The 21,956-nt window shown below is 41.7% G+C and overlaps 1 protein-coding gene across 1 annotated transcript in view; it reads left to right on the top strand.

Annotated features, from left to right (window-relative positions):
* The first annotated feature begins 236 nt into the window (after positions 1-236).
* The window catches only part of gbe1b (glucan (1,4-alpha-), branching enzyme 1b), an 80,762-nt gene continuing 59,042 nt past the window's right edge, over positions 237-21,956 (top strand). Inside the window, exons 1-6 of the mRNA XM_035153729.2 lie at positions 237-455; positions 9,938-10,107; positions 13,474-13,589; positions 15,859-15,984; positions 17,000-17,135; positions 20,061-20,151. Coding sequence (XP_035009620.1) covers positions 358-455; positions 9,938-10,107; positions 13,474-13,589; positions 15,859-15,984; positions 17,000-17,135; positions 20,061-20,151 — 737 coding nt within the window. The 5' untranslated portion in view covers positions 237-357. The remainder of the gene's footprint in view (positions 456-9,937; positions 10,108-13,473; positions 13,590-15,858; positions 15,985-16,999; positions 17,136-20,060; positions 20,152-21,956) is intronic.

Below are 21,956 nucleotides of genomic sequence, written 5' to 3'. Positions count from 1 at the left end.
CAGAGCCACAGCCTGCCAACCGTAGACTGTATGTGCCAACGTGCACATCTGCATACACAAACACGAGTCATCCTCCTCTGACGCGCCAGATGTTGTCATCTTAAAGTGACACGGTACCCTCTCTCTCTCTCATCTCTAACCCAATGAAAACACCGGCATGTTTAATTTGATGGGCCGGGCTTTTGCAGATCGCAGCCCGATTCGCTGTCGCCTGCTCCGGACATAAAAAAAAACAAACAACCAAACCGTCTCGCGCGCACGGTTCCTGCCAGGGCCATTCCGTGCCATCCCTTGTCCCGAACGCGCATCGGCAGCTCCGCGCTCGATTGGTTCTGTCTAGTGAAAGGGGGGGACGCGATGGCAGAGAGCGAGGATAATGTTTCCATCCCCGAGTTCAGCTGCCTTCTCCAAATGGATCCCAAGCTCAAAGCGTACGAGAAGGACTTCAAGCGGAGGTAAAGAACTGGGGAAACGCGGCTTTAGCGGCGGTTCGTGCGTCATGGCGCGTCGGCACCGTGCGTCCCCGGGGCGGCGAGGGGACGCGGCGGCGTCCGTGTGTCGAAATGCACGTTAAAAAACACACAATTTAAAACAAACGACGCATCCGTGTGAGGGTTGACATTACGGGTTGAGTAGAGGTCGCAGAGACAGTCCCGTGTCCCCCCCCCTGTCCTCCCTCTTCTCAGTCACTGGCTGTTCTCTCTCTCTCTCTCTCTTCCCCAGCCTGTTGTGATAATAACAAAGTATCTCGAATCTCAGTTAATGCAAAAAATGTAATGAATCGTTGCTCAACTTCCCCCTGTTTGACAGTTGCAGAGGGCGCACGCGCTTCCTGGTGTGGTGACGTGCGCGCTGCGTCGTGACGTCACGGCCCCGAGTCGTCACGCTATCTGGCCCTGCAGGAGTCTGGTGCTGCTGCATCATCGACAGCAGACTTTGCCTTGTGCAGGACCTTGCTCCTCCATGATTGGTTTTATGTTTAGGAGTTTGTCCTCTGGTCGTTATGGAAGCATCAGTAATTTAACATTTTAAAGTTGGATTAAAGGGAAGTGGTTGGTCAATTGCTTCTGGAACACTTCTGGAACAAAATCTTATTTGTTGAAATCTTCATGTCCAAATTTCCTGCCGTCGGGATCAAATGATTGGGTGGTTGCGTACCTGTCTGTCATTAAAGCCCCTTTTCCATTGGTCTACAAAATCCACAGACGCCTGTTAACATCTGGCTTTTGTCTGCAATGGGATTCACTCCATGACTCTGCAGGTAGCGACACGGGTTTGAATCGGCTCCAGTGATGGAAATGTGACGCCCGGGTGGTGAATGCACTTATTTGGCAAAACAGCGCGGTTTTAAGTGCATCGGTGATTTCAAACATGATGCACGTTATGATGCGATTAAGACATGTACATGTTTACATTAGGAGACTAAGGTCAGAATAGTCCAAACGTCTGAATTTGATTATTGCTTATTCCGAGTATGACCCTATTTGGGTTAAGGTCATCATGTCATGTTGACTATTGGCTTGATTGTGTATATATCAGAATATTATTACAAATTCTTTATTTACATGTTGTTGTCTGCCCTTCGAAGATGAGTTTGTCCTGTGTGAGCTTTTTGAAGCTGTCAATTGATCAGAGCTCTGGAGTGAAAACCCAGATATGGACGCTTCCAACTGGACCAGTAGCTGATTGGTTTGCTTCTCTCATTGTGGCAGGCTTTGCGAAAAATAAACGACCCCTCAGACATTAATTGACTTTATGCAGCACTCGTATGCTGCACGATTTTCTCCTTCAGCCTCGATTTGGCCACCGTACAAATTAATTATTAGGGTGGAAGTCTTAAGTAGCTGACACTGTATGTGTGGAAGTGGTGATTGTGCAGTGTGCGTGTATGTGTGTGTTTGTGTGTGTGTGTGGGCTTGTGCATTTATTGTGGATTATTTCCAGCATGAATTCCAATCACATTTTACTGCAGCTGCCAAAACTGTGGTGGTTGATGGTTGTCAAGCAACACATAGAAGATTCCAAGATTTTGTTATCAGACAAGAATATGTTTGCATGCGGCATCTTCTTAATTGGGTCATGAGTTAATGCCAGAAATGGACAAACCAAAGCAGAAAGTTTTGATGAATAATACACCAGCGTTGTTGGTTCACTGGAAGATGTTTTAACGCCGATCTTTGACATTAATATACATTTTCAGTCAGAGCCACACAGGTACTAGATAAACCAGAATCCATCTTCAGATTATAACCTTGTTTATAACCTTTGGATTTGTCCTTTTCTCTTTTTGGCAAATTCTGCCAGTTTCTTGTAACATGATTTTGAGCCCATGATGTCAAACATATATCTAAAGACCAGGATGCATCTTCACTTCCTGCCATTGTAAAAAAAATGAAGCCAAAATGTCCTGCATACGTGTGCCGCCATCTTGCGCCGTTGTAACTATTTGGAGTCTGGCCAGTAGTGATCGTGGTGTGATGCCGCAGTATTGAGGTCCCTGCTGTGACTCATGCTCGACCAATCACGAGTCAGCATCGGCTGTCAATCACGATGTTTCACCCCATTTTCATAGCCTCAAATAACTAATTAAAACCAAACTTAGTATTTGGTTTTAGTTTGGTCCATGTCCTGTCTCCCAACATGGACACGGGGGGTTGATGACCAGCCACCATGGGGTAAATTATTCATATACCGGGATTAAGTTAATGCAGGAGAGACAAATCGTACAAAACCTTTTATTAGAAAATTAATTAAATGGACTTATTATCTTATACATAAATATAAAGAAATTTGAAGGGAGTTGAATATTATTATAAAAATTATAAATTGGTTTTAATCAGTGCAGTACCTGAAAATAACCATCATGTGTCTCACAGAGGTAAATACCCTGACCTAGTGTGAAGACTAATGAGCTTCTGTATAAGTCAACACTCAAATATGTTCTTTTGCTACTTATCTTTATACGTATCTATAAATAGCTTGGACTCCATGGTTTTAACCAGATAAAAACAGATTGTATTAGAATAAAGAGATGCTCTTTCTTCTCTGCTCCACCGTGACTGAGGAGCATATAATATGTAATAATAACACAATGCTGAAATCATCATCATTTATAAACTGATTCCGGGTGGAAGAACATCTGGCTCACAATGAGCCTCATTCCTCAGCTCGATTCCCGACCTCATGTCACATTAGCCCTACCTGTTGGATTTAAAGAAGTGTAATGTATTTTACTTACAGCGTGACAGTGATAATCATCTCCGGCTCACATTGCTGCAGTGCTGCCTGCTCACTGTTGGCTTGTGCCCAAAATTAGGCTTTAAAACTCTGCTTAGGGGCCATATAGTTTTATCCATTTTCATTACCGTGTATGATCCCGTCTCTAACGTGGCAGGTAAGGGGACCACCTGCCTTGTATTTGAAACGTGTGTGCAGGGCTATAGCCTCGCAGAGAGATGAGCGTGTCAGCTCCATCACAGACACAGCTTGGGATTGCCAGGCTTCACCGAGCTGCAGACGTGTCTCAAACACTCGTCCCGCTGATGAAAGTTACAGGTAAATTATTTTTTACATATAGGATCGCTGCTGTGTGAAGGTTAAATCTCGGCAAACCCCCCAGTGTTCTCAGGCTCGGCGTCCAAACACCACATCGTGAACACGGGCATAGCAATCGAGAACCTTCTCAGGCTGCGGCGTCACGCTGAGTCCCCCACTGAGCCACACAGTTCTGAGAATTCAGCTGGCTTATCAGGAGACCTATGACCACCCAGAGTGACTCTTTAGATTTCACCGCCATGTCACGGCTCAACGCTGCCCACATCTCAGGCTTGTTGAACTTTGCTTCGTGTCAGATCCAGCCGGTGTGGACAGACGGCACATTTTCCAAAGCTCCCGCTCTGATTTACTATTCCGTGGCTGCAGGCCGCTCTTATTTTATTCCTACCAGGATGTTTGTTTCAGATTGATTGTGAAAACAACCGTTGATGCCACAGTGAGCAGTGCTCTGTTGACACACTTCACTTTTTCCCCCCTTCCTGTTGCACAACTTAGCAGGAAGTGCTACGAGGAGTTTGAGGCTCGTGGCACAGAGTATCTCCTAAATTGGACCGAATGAAGGAAGGGAGCTTTGGGATTGCTGCTTATTATGGCAAAGTTTTTATTTTTTTGCATTTGAGTATGTCATCACAGCTCATTTCAAAGTGAAAAAGCGCAGTAAGCCCGAGTCTTATGCTTGTGATGGTGATGCAATATATATTTTAGGCAAAAACTGATTATTGACTTTGAAGAGATAACTACCAGTGTGTGTGCTCTGACTGAAGATTAATGAGCTCAAAAACAGGAATTAAAGATAAGTAGTGAAAAGGCAGCGGGCAGTTTCATTGGAATTATTAGAGTGACTGGATTAAATGTCTGAAACTGCCTGTTGAATTATAGTGAATGAGGGTTTTATGCACCTTTTTTATTCTAAAGGCAGCAGTTGTTTTAGCTTGAGGGTCAACAAAGGGACGAAGTTCAGTTCCGGGGGAATTTTTAGCCTTCATCAATCAACCTCTCTGCAAATGTTCAGGTCTCACTTCAGCTTCATTACTGCACTTAGTCAAAGACGGGAATTAAATGACAATAATTGAAAGTCACCTTGCTCCTGGGCTGCGTGGAAGCCCTTGAGGCAAACTGAGATCAGGACACTGAGACGTCAGAGCCGGACTCAAGGGGATTTTAGGGCAATGTTCAAATTTACGAAACAGACATATCACCCGATATATGTGTGAAAAGAATTTGGCAAGGATTCCTAAGATGAAATATAATTGAGGTTTGACATTTTACAGTTCAGCTGTAAACTTCTTATTTATATATAACTATAACTTAAAACAAAAATCTAAATATATAGAACTTGAATTAAGAAAATAAGCTTTTTTAACATTAAAATGTACAGCACATATCTGCAAACATAAATGCTGGTATGTCTGTAAAGGGCCATATTGGTAACATTGGTCAGGCTGTACTTTCTACACGTGGTTAACATTATGGTTTCATGATGTCTGTGCTTTTTTACGTCCGTCCCATTCTTGTCAAGGCAATCTATCAAGAACTGTCATTAAATATGACAAAATACTCACTTGAACTCAAGCATGACCTGATTGGAGTTTTGTTCAAAGGTCAAGTTCACTGTGACCATAAGTCCGTCCCAATTTTTGTGAATGTGCCAAATCAGGAATGCCCTGGTGGAGGGAATTTAACTGCAACTGGCACAAATGTCCACTCAGACTCAAGGATGAAGTAAAAATAGTCTAATTGGATAATATGATAAAGTGATGAAAGTTTTGTATCCAGTAAATATCCATATCCGAGTCTAAGGTCGACTCCCTTGTGACGTCATGGAGCAGAAGTGGAGAATGTGACCTTATTTCCTGCAACTCGACTGGTTGGCGGTGCTTCCACTTTCTACTTGTGTTTCTCCCGGCTGATGCAGACTGTCCTGACACCTCTGTGCTTCAGCTGTCACCATCAGTCACACGCAACACAACAGACCTGAACGCTCAGTCTAAATTTAGACACCGCATTGTCTAACAGTGAGTCCATGAACAAGTTACAGGGCTGAGCTGAGCTGTGGGTAGAATTTTAAAACCGTGGACCACAATCAAGACTCAAACTCTAACTTTATTTTATTTGAGATATGAAAAAGTTTTATTCTCTATCAATGAGAATCATCACTTTTCAGTTACAATGGAGAGCTGAACAGAATTAAAAGGGGAGTGAATATTGGACATTACCTTTGTTTGCCGGACAAATGAATGATTGTGTTGCTCTATGTCTTCTGGGTGTGTAAGCGAGCAATTTATCAACTCCTGTATTTATTTATTCAACTTACTTTTGGGAAATGCGTGTCGATTCGAGAGCAGTTGAATGCTGTGTCGTGTCAGGAACAATTGATTCTCACATCTCACAGAGGAACTCCACTTTAAAAAGTTTTTAAAGCTCGTAAATGTACGACTTTTAAAATTCGGACTTTGGTGACTTCTATTTTCAAGTTTTGAAATGATATCTGGGATCAGGTTGGGTTTGGTCATGTTGGTTGGGCCTTCTACTTATAATAATAATATTAATAATAATAGCTATAACAATAATAACAACAGTATTAATAACAAAATGCAGCTCAAAGTGCTTTACAATAAAATCAAAGACCTGAAATAAGATCGATCAATAAGACCAAGTTAGCATTGAAACAGAACTAAAAGCATAAAGGTACAAAAAGAAGTATAAAATAAAGGCAATGCTTAATAAAGTGAATTAAAAGCAACATGGTAGATCTTGAGTTATTTCAATAACAGAAGTAGCTTGTCTGATGTGTGGTGGGAGTAAAGCCGCTGCCCTTCACTTTTTATAGTTCATTTTTGGTATATTTAGCGAGCAAATAGAAGACCTGAGGGGACGGTTTGGAACATACTCGGATAAACAATCAGAATCTGTGTGAGGGTGCTGCACCAGTAAGAGACTTTAAAACAAGTAAAATCATTTTAAAGTCAACCCTCAGTGATACAGGAAGCCAGTGTAAAGACGCTAAAACCGGAGGAATGTGATGTCTTTTCCTTTTTCTTGTTGAAACCCTGGCTCAACAAAGTGCATCACTACTAATAACTTGATTTGTTTTTACACTGCACGTGACTTTAATTGGGGAAAACATCAGGCTTGAATCGGGCTCTGACAATTTTCTCTCTGACTAAGTCGTGTTTGGACAGAAAATTGCGGCCCGAGCCGGACTCTATATTTCAATCACACGTTGGCTCCTGATAACTTTGCACAACAACCTATAACAGTGAGATGAATTTTATTCCTGCCATATTGTTGCAGCTCTAAAATGCATCTTTTTCAACCCTTTGTGTCCTAGTTTAACACAACTCCCCAACTCTGCTCTTCTAACATTGACTTGACTTTATTAAGAATTCAGGGCTGCTGCTGCTGCTGGCGGAGGAGAAAAAAGAAAAAGAGGTTTGCCATATGTTATGAAATGGTCACAGTCTGAGGCTCTGCTCTTTTCAGCTTGATGGGAGAGGGTCTGACGGCCAAATGTTGCCCATGGATACCGTGTGTGGTCTCCTGCTGGATATTGTTGTAAAAAGTGGATGTGGCGTCAGTGTGAGGATAAGAAAAAGAGAGAGAGAGAGAGAGAGAGAGAGCGACACAGTGGACACAGACGTCTGACTATCAATCACAGGGAAATAAATGAAAGTTTTTTGATTTTGCTTCTTGCTTTCAACCGCGTTAATGACTTTCCGAAATGAACTGTGTCTTCACAGGCACAATTCATTTGTGATGTGCGGCAGATTTTTGCCTCCTCGCTGCATTTTCGAGTGCAAACAGACACAAGAGGGGTACGCTGCATCCATACAGGATTTTTGGCTCACGGTTTCCCCCCGCCCACCCCCACCCGGAACTCATTTGTTAGAATCATAGGCATGACTCTCATGCTTATTAATACGCCGGCAGTGCAGCTCTGCCTTTAAATGAATCCTCCCTTTGTCCCTTGTTCCTTTCAGCATATTCTCGACGTGGCGACAAAGTGGCGAAAGGAGGCATGTGGCGGCATTTGTTGGGACTTTAAAGGTTTACGTTTGGCAAGCGCCGTCTGTGTCCACTGCGCCCGACACAGGGAGCAGCTGCTGAGAAATGGCGCTGTTACTTCAGCCCATCATCACCAGCCCCAGGGCATTCACAGGCCAGTCTGAGCTTGGCTCCGGGGCTATAGGGGAGAGAGTGCACTTAACTCAGCTGGCTGAAAGAGGCTTTCTGTACCGGGGGGAATCTGATATGGACACCAGCTGGCTGCAGGAACTTAAGTGAGATAAATTGCAAAGTAGTTAGTCCATCCTTCCCAGCCGAAGGTAACGGACAGAGGTTTATCTCTCCGGATATGCCTGTAGTCACAATTTCTTGAGGGAGCGAGGCAGGTTTGCATCCTGAGGTGGGACCTCAAAGAGATAGCGTTAGCATGGGAACATTAAGATAGCGCACCGGCACGGCTGCTCTGCCTGTGCTGCAATATTTTGAGAAAAGTGGTAAATGTGTATTTTTTTTCAAAACACATACATAAAATATACATATATTAAAACTTTTCTTACTCAGAGAGTTTGAGTAAAATCAGTTAGACAAATATTACGTAACAATAATAAGATATAATACTTATAATAACTATTTTATATAGCACTGTGCTAAACAAGTTTTAAAAAATGAAGAATTGAAGGCAAACAATAGGAAATAGGCAACACTAGACAAAGTTAGAGCACAAATATACGAATGAAAATGTTACAGATAAGAAAAGAGTAAAAACTAAATAAAATTAAACATTCTGAAATAATTTAAATAGTCGGAAAGATACGGATAAGGATTTAAGAACATTTTTACAAATTTGTTGTAAAAAATATTGAAATCTATGACAAAAAGCGATGTTATCATTAAAGTGCTCATTTACAAAATGTATAATATCATGTTGTCGTAGCTCACTGCCTGTTTCCATTCGTTTTTATTCAAGGAAAAAGTTTTTATTAATCACACTAGTTCCTATTTCCTCCTTAAAGGACAAACCCACTGTAAAAGGTTAATGAACGGTCTAAATTTAAAACCATTAATTACACAGAAATAATTAACGACTCAGTTAAATTGATTGTTTGCGTTTGAACGACGTTCCAGTGTGACCGGTGATTTTGAAAATTGCTTCCGCTGCTGTATCCTTAAGATTAGTTGTCAATAAGCAATAAGTGATAACACTGAGGCCGTACAATGGAGAGGCTGCTTTTTCCGGTTATACTGGTAATTACTGATCAGTATCTTCTCCACCAGTAATTTCAATTTGATGAGTAGTTGTTTCGTGATATGTTGTGTGTGTGTGTGTGTGTGAGAAAAAAACATTACTATAATTTCAACTCTATTATTCTTCCTGTTGAGGGTAGAAGCCGCTAGTTGGGAATGAAATTGTGGTGTTACCATGTTTTTATATGAAAACTGTTACAGTGTATGAGTATTGTACATTAATAATTCATATATTATTCAATAATTTAGCTAAGAATCAACAGTTAGCTTTAGGTTTCGCGTCAATTGAATCCTCAAATCCTCGATTCACTATATTTGCACTTGAATGTAGAGAGAAAGCCGGAGAAATGCAAATTATGTTTTTGAGAGCGGTGTCAAAAAGCATTCTGGGAAATGGAGGAAAATGCTGATTTGAAGTAGAAGCAGAGCAGACTTGGGACACACACACACACACACACACACACACACACACACACACACACACACACACACACACACACACACACACACACACACACACACACTTGTGTCTCCATGACTTCAGAGGACATTACATTGACTTACATTGATTAACCTTAAGCTAACCTAACTGTAACATAAACTTAACCTAGACCTAACCTTAACTTAATCTTAACTTAATCTTCACCTTAAAATGTATTGATTTACATAATGTGGACCTGAGTCCCCACAACATGAGTAATACCTGGACCACACTCACACAAAGATACACACACACACACAAACACACACAAATCAATCACCTCAGACAGTGCAAAATAATTGAAACAAATTCAACCTCACTGAGAGATGATATGTTGTAATGTATGTTTTAAATGTTTGATATTTGTGTGCATGTTTTAAATGTGGACCCCACTAAAAGTAGCTCTGTCTTAGGGTAGAGCTAATGGGGATCCTTCTAAATAAACAAATAAGCAAAACAAATGTAACACTGCAGTTATCCAGTCTGTTCATGCAGTTGTGTGTGTGTGTGTGTGTGTGTGTGTGTGTGTGTGTGTGTGTGTGTGTGTGTGTGTGTGTGTGTGTGTGTGTGTGTGTGTGTGTGTGTGTGTGTGTGTGTGTGTGTGTGTGTGTGTGTGTGTGTGTGTGTGTGTTTCTCTCCTGTGGTTTGAAGGTATGAGCTGCTACAGAAGAAGCTGTTCCTGCTGGAGGAGGCGGAGGGAGGCTTTGACCAGTTCACTCGCAGCTACAATATCTTTGGTGTGCACCGACAGCCGGACAACAGCCTGTTCTTTGCAGAGTGGGCGCCGGCTGCAGAGGCCCTCTTCCTCACCGGTGAATTCAGTAAGTAGCCCGAGGAGAAGTGTCAGCTCCCGAACAACACAACAACAGTGTGATATCCAGGTTGTTTCCCTCAAAGTGAGTTCGAGTGCTTGTTGTGTGGATAAAGGTGTCGCGGTTGTTGCAACACCGAGCTGATGTATACGTGAACAACCGGAAATTAGAAGTTGGAGCTTTGACATAATAGTCACGTCTGTTTACTTGTTTTTTTTATTATGATTACGCAAAAACTACTGAACTGATTTCCATGACATTTTGTGGAGGGGTGGGGCAGGATCCAATGAATAATCCATGGAATTTTCAAGTAGATAAACCTGGAAATCGAGGATTCTTTTTTCATTATCTTTAACATGGCCAGAGAGGACGTTGGCTCAGGCAGAAGTATGCACTCTGAGCCCCTCTAGTTTTTTTTTGTTGTTGTAGGAATTGTAAATTTCTTGGTCGCGCATCAGATATCTTCATTCTGTTTTAAAAGAAACATGCAGCACACTGAAGATGAAGAAGAAGTTATCAATTTGCAACAAGTGGTACAACTCAGTAGAGCTGAAACCTCCACCAACGCCCAACAGTCCCCTTATGAAACCACATTTAAATTCACTAGATCTGGATTTTTATGTGGAGCTGCACCAAATTGCAAACACTCATGAATATCAGTCCCCGAAACATGCCTTATTTTATTTTTTATCAAGATTTACACCAAAATTGAATGGCTTCCTCCACCAAATGTCATGGAAATCAGCTCAGTAGTTTTGCTGTTTTTCTGCAAAAACTAAAAAACCACGGACTTCAACATAACATCCCAGTTGGGGATGAAAGAGTAAATGGACACCTTAGTATAAAGTTGAATCCTCTGTCGAGACGGAAAGGAAAAAGAAGTTTCAGTGCAAACACAAAGGTTGCGTATCTCCATGGTGCACTTAATAAGACATTTGACATTTCTGCACTCTTGAACACAAAAGGACCGACTATGAAGGAGAAGCACAGCGGACCGTGGTACGAGGGCATCGGCCCCTTTTGATCAAACCAACCTGGGAGTAGAAAATGTGGAATATATTGATTACACGGGATAAACTTGCATACTTAAGGGGGTTCTTTTGAATGTGGGAGAGTTGGTTAATATTTTAGTAGCTGGTTATTTCATCATCGACTGCAAAGTTGTGGAGGGAGTGCAACCTCTGTATTTGCACTGAAATCTCTATCCCCCCCGGTCCCAACTTTGAAAGTAATTTCAGGTTAATAGTCTTCTGAGTGTTATTTTTTCGGTTTAATGCCGTGGAAAGTGCGGCAAAATTATTTATTTTTATCATCATTAACAAGATTAAATGAGACTTGCTTTCATCCATCACACAGATACACAAGGTAACGCAATTCATTCTCTTTGTTCTCTTCCGCCCTTTTGTCTTTATCAAATTTGTTAATGCACTGAGATCTATTACACACGCCAGGAGCCGTGTATTACTCTTATTGGACAAATACAAAAATATAGTGATAGGAAAAAAGAAAATAACAAGGTGAATGATTATGGACCTGTAACTCAAATACCATTTGTCATGCCCCACCACGGCAGGAACACTACTCACCTCTGCCACCGCTGCTCAGAACCGACACCCCGCAGATAATGATAAAGGAAAGCAAATGCTAAAAGCAATATCCCAGGATTGATACTGCTGCAAAACCAGGGATTCGTCGTTTTGTTTATTGTCCCTAAAAAATATATTTTCTGCTTGTTTTGTTGCCGCTGTTCCGTCTTTCCATATCATCACCTTTTTTTTTATTCACTTCCCGGGACCTTGGGGCAGCCGCTCAATTCCAACATTCTATTCTGCCCGAGATTATATTTTGACACAACTCTGTCATATTATTTGATTTCAATATCAGAGTAAATGTGGAAACAGCCCAGCTGGCCGTATGCATGAATATGATGCAGGTTGGATGCACCTTTTTTAATTCCATTTTTTCCACGAGGAGTTTAAGCGAAGGCAGAGAAATAAATTGTGGAATAAAATAGGACTTGGCAGCCGCCGCGTGAAACGTGCTGGTGTTGTGCCGGGTCACTTCTGGAGCATCTCCCGTGATTCATTTTCTACCCCGTCGTTGTTTTTTTTTTTGTTCATGAATAACAAGCAGATATGGATTAGTGAGTATAAACAAAGCCCTAAATTGACATGCCATGGTGGTCACTTTATAATAAATGTTCGGAGTCGTAATATATTCCTGCCAGTCAACGGCAGCCGGTAATGTGCCATCAGCAGGTTATGAACGTAACGCCTCTCTGTTGTTCACTGGCAGATATAATTCAATGAGCAGTGAAGTGGTATTTTATCAGTTTTGCTTTTTTGAGATCACTGAGCCTGCTGCTTTTTTCTCGCTGCTGTAAAAAAGTCACAGGATGCGGGAGAAGCGGTGCGAAAAAACAACAAGGACGAATTATGTAAGAGAATTTAGAGGAGAGGAGCACAGAGGAAGAAATTGTGTGAAGAGTGAGTGGAGAAGTCAGGGAAATAAAGAGGCCCTGCGACCACATGGGGATATTGAAATAGAGCAAAAGCCACCGTGGGCGAGTCTCATCTGCAAACTGTTGTTAGCACATAGAAAAATGGTGCTATATTACTGGAGTAACAGTTTTCTTTGCACTCAAACATAATTAAAGCCCTGGTGGATGAATTTAATCAGTTCTGACATTTTAGAGGTGTTGAACCGAAAGAACATTAATCTATTATCTATACCTACAAACATATTTCAACTATGCATATACAGGGTTTAGGTAAAAATAATATGTACGTCTCAGTTGTCTACAAATTCATTGTAACATGAGCCTATTGGTTGTTTTAAAGCGGCTATTTCTTATTTTTATGTTTTATTATCTATCCTCTATACCGCTTATTCTTTGAGGGTCATGGGGGAGCTGGAGCCAATCCCAGCGGATATTGGTGAGATTAAGACGCAGGGTGCATCCTAGACTGGTTACCAGCAAATTCCAGGGCCTAGAAAAAAAACATAAATACAATAATATATAATATCTACAATGATGCATAGTTAGGTCTGTGGTCAGTTCCTAAAATAAGATAAGACTTTATTGATCCTAAAGGAAATGAATGTGCCATCTTGCTCCAGATTACAGAAACACAATATGTAATAGGATGCAGAGAATAAAATAAAACAATCGAGTATTAAAAGTGAAATAAAAAATATAAAGTGTAACATGGAATAATTAAGTTATGTGAGAGTAAACTAACACTAAACTATTATGTACTGATTTAGATTTTGTCATATGATCGTCCTTCTTTCTTTGATCAGGACACAGTGAACAGAACCGTTCAGACCCGTGTTCTAAACCATTTCCTCTGATGTGTTTTAAATCCTCTTCAGATGACTGGGACAAATTCTCCCATCCCTACACCAAGAAAGAATTTGGAAAGTGGGAACTGATTCTGCCGCCAAAACAAGACAAGTCTCCAGCTGTGGATCACAACACCAGACTCAAGGTAGAGAACAGAACATCTTCATGCCTATTTTCGCTCCCGCAGCCGGTGGCGTGTTGCTGTGCGCCGGCATGGGGAACGTGTCACCGTAATGTGCGAGGGAGATTGCCTGTCATGTGTGGTGTCTCATGAACCAAGTGAAAACCTGGCGTGTCGCCGTCAACAACATGTCACCCTCGCGGCGCACAGAAGGGAGATTACTGTATGTACACAGTCTGCACAGTGGAGGCTAGATACACCTGAGGAGTCCAACTGATGCCTTTTATTTCCACTCCCATCTGTGGCAGGTGTCCCTCAGGACTTGTTCGGCGCAATGCGCGGTCCACAGTGGGTGGAGATGATTGGTTTTTAGCTCTTGTAAATAATTCATCGGGGGTAAAATGCAAAAGACACACCTCCCATTCTGCATTGTCTCCCAAGCAAACAGCGCGGATGAGAAATAATCCTGAAATGAGATGCCAGGCGAGGAGTGGACGGCGGCGCGGCGCCTCTCTCCTTCGGACCGGGTCATCGTTGGCACACTCCCGCGCCCTGGACAGGCTGCCCAGCTCCCATTGTCAGCGGAGGTCAGTCTGAGGACGATAAGAAGCAGATGGAAACGCTGGCACCTGGCCTCTCCTTGTGCAACCCCCCGCTGCCTGTGATTGGCCGTCTTGCCGTGAGCCCCACTTTAGAATTAGTTCCACAGCACTCCCTCGTGGAAGCACAAGCTCGGCCGCAATCACTCTCATGTAGAGCAGCTTGTCCTTCCAGCCCCCTTTTGTTCCGAGGCCCAATTTGTCTCCTTACACAATCAATGTGCTTTTGTAGGTACAGTATTCACCGCGAGATCTCACGCTTGCAAGTGTGCACGACTTTGAAGGTAGCGAGTGTTATCGAAGTGATCGACTGCCCACGTTTTTCGTCCCCACGCCTAACTTCTTGCAAATTGCTTGGCTCCGAGTTGTTTTTCCCTGTTCGTGCGCCCGTCGGCCGCTCCAGCAAGTCAGATTTTTTCTTTAATGCACCTGATGCTGGCCAATTTGTCTGAAGGACCTCCGCTCTGTCAGGCTTTATGCCAGTCCATTTATCCAACTATCTTTTCCTAATCCTATAAACTGTGAAGCATGTCATAAGGGGAGCCAGGCAGCTAACCCCCAGGTGGCCCGGGCATAATGAAAAAACCCCACAGGGGGGTCTGGCCAAAGGCTCACAGGCAGGTGGCATTGGAACAGTCATTACTTCACAACAGCGGCCAGAATTAGCTGAGTTCTAATGCCCATTTCTGCAGGGGGACAAAACAGGGCGAACACATACTGTGGATAACTCTACAAGATCGATTTCTCGGTGGGTTTTTCAAACTCTCACGCTGGCTTTCTCCTTTCTTATTTTTACTGATGGAGGCAAAGTGACGTGTCGCGTACGATTTTTCAAACTTTGCTTATTTGACCCCCTTCCAGTGCTGTATTGCAGACATAATAGATGAGAGGCGAAAAAAAGGATAATGATTTAGATTTTCCTGTTTTTCTAAATTGCTCTCTGGCTCAAATCCCCTCTCGAGTATGGGCCAGTAAGTGGCTGCATTAAAACCAATGATAAAGCTGCCCCCTTAGCAAAATAAGAAAAACGAAACATAATTACCATTGAATCCAGATTCGCCACAACAGGTTCTCAAATCAATATTGCAATATTGATTTGTCCTCTTCCCCACATTATGTCTTCGTTGCCCCCCCGAGATCCCTCCTGTGTAAAAGTTTTACAGCCGCTGCATTCGAGAGGAAGAAGCTGCCTGCTTTTTTTTAAATTTTTTTTTTAATGTCGACACATTGAAAAATGTTTATCGGTCGAACAATCTGCACCATCTTTCCTGTATAATGGATTGGGAGCAACAGCACGGGTTTTCTGTAAGCATTTCATGGCTGGAGGACGTAAACAAATGTTGCAATGGCAAACATGGAGGGACAGGAGTCACAGAGGACCTTGAAACCTCTGTTTGCTGTGTTGTTCAGGGGCCTTTTAAAAGCCAGATGATCGTTATCTCTGTCAAACGTTTCCCATCTTTGCAGCATTTTTCTCCATTTTACTTAAGTTTGCATCCTGTCATCCTTCAAGAGGGAGAGATTCCTGTATGTTTGAACCTTATTTCTGCAACGTGTATCGTGTTGTCCTCATCCTTTGTCCGCTTGTCCTCTTCCTCTCAGCCTATGTAAAGTACCTGTAGTGTCTTTTGAATGACTGTCACTGTCCAAGTGCCCTTCCTATAACAAACACCTCATTTGTCTTATTTTCCCAGGTGGTAGTTCACACTAAGGACGGTGAGCGGCTGTACCGGATCTCACCATGGGCAAAATATGTGAACAGGGAGGAGAAAGCCATCATCTACGACTGGGTTCACTGGGACCCCCCTAACCCTTACATTGTACATGGTTTTAATTTTGTCAATATCTATTTTATCTACACATGTTTTTAGATTTATTTGTTAAAAAATGTCTGGGTTAAATCGGATTTGAAAAACACAACTGCAGCACAGTGAGTCATAGAGAGATTGGTTTATTTTTGTTTTGCGTCTGGAAGCGTTTTCCGAGCTTTCAACATCACAGGAGAACCTTGTTTAGTTTAAACAGGGGTGATCTGTGTCTTGTTGCATCAGTTCCAGGGTTTTCAGGAAAGGTTAAATTGAAGTTTATAATGAGATGGTCCTTCTTGAAACGTCAGGATGTTATTTCAGTGAAAACAATTAGGATTTACTGTAAAAATCACAAGATAAGATGTCGAAAATAAACATCAGTATGGCAATAATAAGTAAACATGCAAGACTTATAACTATTACTTAGTGACGGCTTTTTTAAAATAGCCTCCCTCCTTCTTGTCTTCTCGTCAAAGTTTTGATTTCTTGCAGAGGGAAACGCGTTTGAAATCAACTTCACATCCTCGTATCTGAACCGACTTGTGGCCGCTCTTGAAGTGGCTGCTTGATGCCGCTGATTCGAGAGGATCTATTCGACGTCCTCGGCACAAGTGTGCATGAGCAAAACAATGAGAAGCTGTTTAAGACCCCCTCGCTTTTCTTTATAGCTTGTTATTCGGCACCGTTTTAATTAGAGGAGCTCTCGTATATTCGCTTTATTTTCAAGTGGCAATCGAGTAGTGAAGATAGTGGGCTCACGACGCCTGGTGGGTAGCCATTAGGAAATTTATAAAACAAAATACCTCTCCTGTTGTGTAACTCAGACGAGAGTGAATCACAGACGTTTCAATATTTAACGTGCAGAACGACCATCGGCCTCTGTGGTGAGATATTGGTGCAGAGACCCAGAAAAACCCACACTTTGTCTTTGACCTGATGGTTCAAAATAAATCCATGTGCTGTAACTTTTTAGCAGCTTTTAGGAAGAAAAGCAACTTACAACTTACTGATTGTTTCTGTTTACCAGCAAATTCACCCTCGGCCAAAGAAGCCAGCGAGCCTGAGAACGTACGAGGCCCACGTGGGCATCGCTTCACCGGAGGCAAAGATCGCCTCGTACACCAACTTCACCACCAACGTGCTGCCGCGGATAAAAGACCTGGGTAAGACATGAGACCTCATTACCGCCGCCGCCTCGCTCTTATTTTGTTGGGCTTCTCCGGTCTGTTAAGTAAACAGCAATCATCCCGCCGCGATTCTCTCCATCTCTTCTGTGTCAGAGGGGGGTGGGAAGTATCCGGGTGGTGTTTGTATATGCCTTAAATCTGAATTTTGGAAAAACAATAGTTAAGGGGGTCTGAGAGATGCTTTTTTTTTTTAAACTGTCAGTGTCCTGTGCCATCTCTGTCAACACCGGGCCATAACTTAGCACTCATGCCGAGCGGTTTTCAGTGGCACCAGCAGCATTTTCCGTGGCAGACCTGTCACAGTCCCTCTGCACAAAGGCACATCAGCAAGTCAACATCATGTTTACTGGCATGACCTGAGGGGCTCACTGACTGCCGGACAGTGTTTTGTAAAGAGGGCTCCACAGCACAGTTCACACCACTCGGCAGTTATGGCTCCAAAACAGACAACTTGTTCCCATTTGCATGATCTGGACTCAGGCTGCCAGTAGTGGAGAAAAGCCGACTCCCTGCATCTGGTGTCGTTCAGTCAAAGATCACAGACACTTGTACTCAGGGTTAGATGATATGAGCATATTGTGGATACATCGTGCATTTATATATATTTATGACGTGGCTGCGGGCTGGTTTACTGGCTGTTGCAGCTCTTCTCAGTTTAATTATACAGTTTTCAGACAATTAACTTTTTGAATATTTATACAAGTCAACTTTGATAAAGGATTCATTATATGTATATAAATTCAGTTCACTTAGTTTTACTGCATGATGAATTAACAGAACTGTGTGATCCTTCTGCCTAATAAATAAACTAGTAGAGCACATATCTCTGCTAAGGCCCAATATAGTCACCATAAATACAAACAAAAAACATCAAATTAGTTTAATCTGATGGTTTTCACCAAGATTCATCAATTATTCCCTGGGAAATTAGTGAGAATGTTAAAAAACTGCTTTTCTCGCAATGTCAAAGAGAGTGGATCTGCCACCTGATCTGGTTCTGCACAAACATTTCATGTGTTCCTCCCTGACCCACGATTCATCCTTCCACCAAGTGTCGTTTGTAATTCATCCGAGGGTTTGTGCGTAATCTTGCTCATGAAACAAACATGAACATGGGCGAAGGTTCACTGTTTATCAGGTGAGTGGGACTATTAATGTATCTGACAACAATTATTTAATATGTGTGAAGTTAATATAACAGACGAAGGGATTTGGTGAAAAAAACGTGACTTGTTTCACAGCTTTTATTTGATAAATGACGCGACAAGCACAAGAGTGATTGGGCAGCAATTCGAGAAGTTAATTAATTCTTAAATTAGTAGAAAACATTCAGTGTAATTGTGATTTTATTTCACTGTTCGTGTTATGAATGACCGAGTCAGTGTGACTGTTCAGTTGGTCCCTTGACCAAGACTCTGCCGTGATGAAAATTAATCAAACAAAGACAATTCAACTGAAACAACAGAAGAAAAGATAAAATCTTTTTTTCCTGTTGAAGAAAAAGAAAGTATTTAACATATGATCTTGTCTCCACACAGGCCAAGTTTCCTTACTCATTAACTGCAGTGCATGATTTAATTTCCATTTTAACTCAAATCATTACGCAGATATAAATTCAAATGTGACTGTAACCTTATTGAACAGATGCCCTATCTTTGTTTGCCGCTCTGCTCGCAGGAGATGTGGCATTATTTTGCATTTAAAATACAGCCCTGCTGCAGTGACATTATTAAAAGGCACAGATATGACTGGCACAGCAAACCGGGAGCAATCTGATAAACGCCGCTTCCTTGCTCGTGTCATCCTGTGTAGTGGGAGAGGAAAGTCGAGGAGTAAATGCTGTCAAAGAATCTACCTGCAGCAGCTGAGGGAATCTGCACGATGGGATTCTCCAGGAGGATAAACTCCACTGTCTCTAGTGACGGCAGACTTTGCCAATTTCATTTTCTAGACTATGGAGTGTACATATATATGTATATGTATATACATATATATATAATATAAGAAGGAGAAACTTCCTCTCACCCCAGTGCTTTGTCATACTACTTTAAAAGCCAAAGTTTTTCCCCCCGTCTCTCTTGTTCAAAAAGAACCTCTGATACAAATAAATAAGTCTGCCGCACACGACAGGGGGAAACCACACGGCCCCCCTCCGGAGTGCTCATCGACACTTTGAAAGCCTGTTGTTCTCTTATTCAACGGGAGACGTTTCTCATCGGTTGTTTTGAAATGTTCCACGCGACCTCGTGACTCTGATAGATGGTGTTTCCCCCGTAGCCACAGCTTGTCTTTGGGATACCAGAACGTTGGTGTCAGAAAGAAACCGCCTGGAGCAAATCATCGTCACAGTGTGACTGTCACAGGGCAAACAGAGTCAGGTTGTAATATGTTGCACCAAATTAATGTGCATTTTGCATAGAAATATGCAAATACAGCGTATGAGTACAGGGTTCTAAATGAAAGTGGTGTGTGTTTTGTCAGTATAAGTATCTAAATTTTAATTTTAGCCTGTGTGGCCAGAGTCTTTTACATTTTTAACTGTTGTTTGTTTTGCTGTCTAAGCAGCTATTATTATTTTAAGAGAAATAATGCAATGGCAAACATAATGGCCCCTCCAGTTATTGCAGGATGTGAAGTTATCCAAATAGACAGGATGTAATGTTCATAATAAAACGGCACCAGGATGTCAAGCTCCATTGCATCATGCTGCCATACATCAAGTATATATAACACACACATATTCTTTGACCATACATAATTTAGTACTTTACCCACAGCTAATATCTAAAGTATTTACATCAGTTAGAGAATGTATTCTCTATAATCTGGTAGAGAATTGAGATTTTGAAACACTATAATGTTTTTACTCTCTGATTTTATCTCTCTGTCCTTTGTGTTCAGGTTACAACTGTATTCAGCTGATGGCCATCATGGAGCATGCCTACTACGCAAGCTTTGGATATCAGGTTACGAGCTTCTTTGCTGCATCCAGGTAAATATTTCTCAGTTTGTACCATTTATTTAGTGCTTGAACAGTCTTCAAGTCAAAAATATGAATCATTGAAGATTTTTCATCTTCCAAATTTAATCTATTTGGGGATTTTGGCTATTTGGTTGTAGCTTTCTGTCTGTTTATTCTTTCTGGTGATTTAAAAGTTCGGCGAAGCTCAACTCAGAACGCCGAACTGGAGAATCAGTTGTTGCTGCATTGACGTCACTAACGTTGATGAGTCCCTCCCGATGCTACAGAGAACTGGTTTCCTGTTTTTGTTGATATTGAATATGTCGCATGTCCAAATGGAACCAAATTCAATACTGCACTTCCTTGGGCCTGTACCAATACACATGCCAAGTGTGAAACCGATAGGATGAGCGGTTCTTGAGATTTCTGGAATTATTAGATAGACTTAAAAGGGAAAATGCACATTTATTATTACATGCATACTTAAGAACAACATGTAAAACCATCCGATTTAGATGCATGTGCACATTTCACATAAAGCTGAAGACCAGATCATGAGTTAAATATTTCTGTGCTAGATGACATTGTCTTTTTGTCTTTCTTTTCTAAATGTAACGGGATGAATCCTCTCAGTTCACAGTTTGTGAACAGAAAAAGACTAGTTGCTCTCCCTCTGTTGCTTTTCATTTCCCGGCGTCATTTACATCACTTAACTTAGTTGTAGAAGCCATTTGCAGCTTCTACAACTGCAAATAGTTTTTGAGAAATGTATCTGGCAGTCACTTCCCTCCGTCATGAAAGAGAACAAAGTGAGTAACTTGCTGCTCAACTCCATCACCTTAAATCAAGGTTAGGGAGTTTGACACCGGTAAAAAAAAAAAAAAACAGACCTCTCCATAAATACATTTTCCTTTAATCCAGGCAGCGGAGGGAGTTTTAGATAAAGGAGGACAGTATTTATCTCCTTTCAGAGATCCCTCCTTCCTTGCTTCGAGTAGAGCATAAACCCAAAGTGTAATGTATATGGTGTAATTTCACCCATGATTGATCTCCCGGTGTCATTTAAAACCAGAGCGGTTTAGTACCGGGAAGCCGGGTAATACTGTCGCTATGCGTCCTGTTTTGTAAGGAAGCTGATATAACGATAGCTGGAAGGACAGACGGTCGTTACTGGACAAGATGAGAAGTGCGCACACAGAGATATGTGTTTGTTTGTGTTGGGAGGTGTGTATCCATACATACAAATGCTCTGTGGTCTTCTGTTCCACAGTGTCTCCATAGTATTGGACTGTAGACGAGTTACAAAGTGTGTCATAGCTATCAAATTACAAAATCCTCATAGGCCCACTTGACAGTGTGGTCACGACGCATGATCTATAGATAGAAGCAAGTTCTGTTTGGGAAATAATAAACTGTTTAATGGTCTTCTGGTTATATTCGTTTTATGGCATTTCAATTTTTTATATTTCCTTACACTTAAGTATTGCATGTTACTTATTATTACTTACTGATGCCTATTTTTGACTCTTGCTGCTGTAATATTGCAAATGTCCCCATTGTGGGACTAATAAAGGATTATCTAATCTTAAATCACAGATGTGTTTTAGTGAAAATATAAAGCATATGAATGGGGATGCATATCCTGTGTGTGTTGTATATACTACATATACACCATATATATTTACATATACTATATTTGTCTTGCCACAGCTTCAAAATGATACGAAATTTTGTTCACACAACATAAAATATAATGCACCTTTGTATTTTGTGCTGCACACTGCTTGTCACAGTCAGACTTACCATCTGTAGCACCAGGAGAAATCTGGCCCATG

This window comes from Hippoglossus stenolepis, chromosome 4 (assembly GCF_022539355.2).
Source record: "Hippoglossus stenolepis isolate QCI-W04-F060 chromosome 4, HSTE1.2, whole genome shotgun sequence".
NCBI lineage: Eukaryota > Metazoa > Chordata > Actinopteri > Pleuronectiformes > Pleuronectidae > Hippoglossus > Hippoglossus stenolepis.
This window is presented reverse-complemented; position numbering and strand designations above follow the sequence as displayed.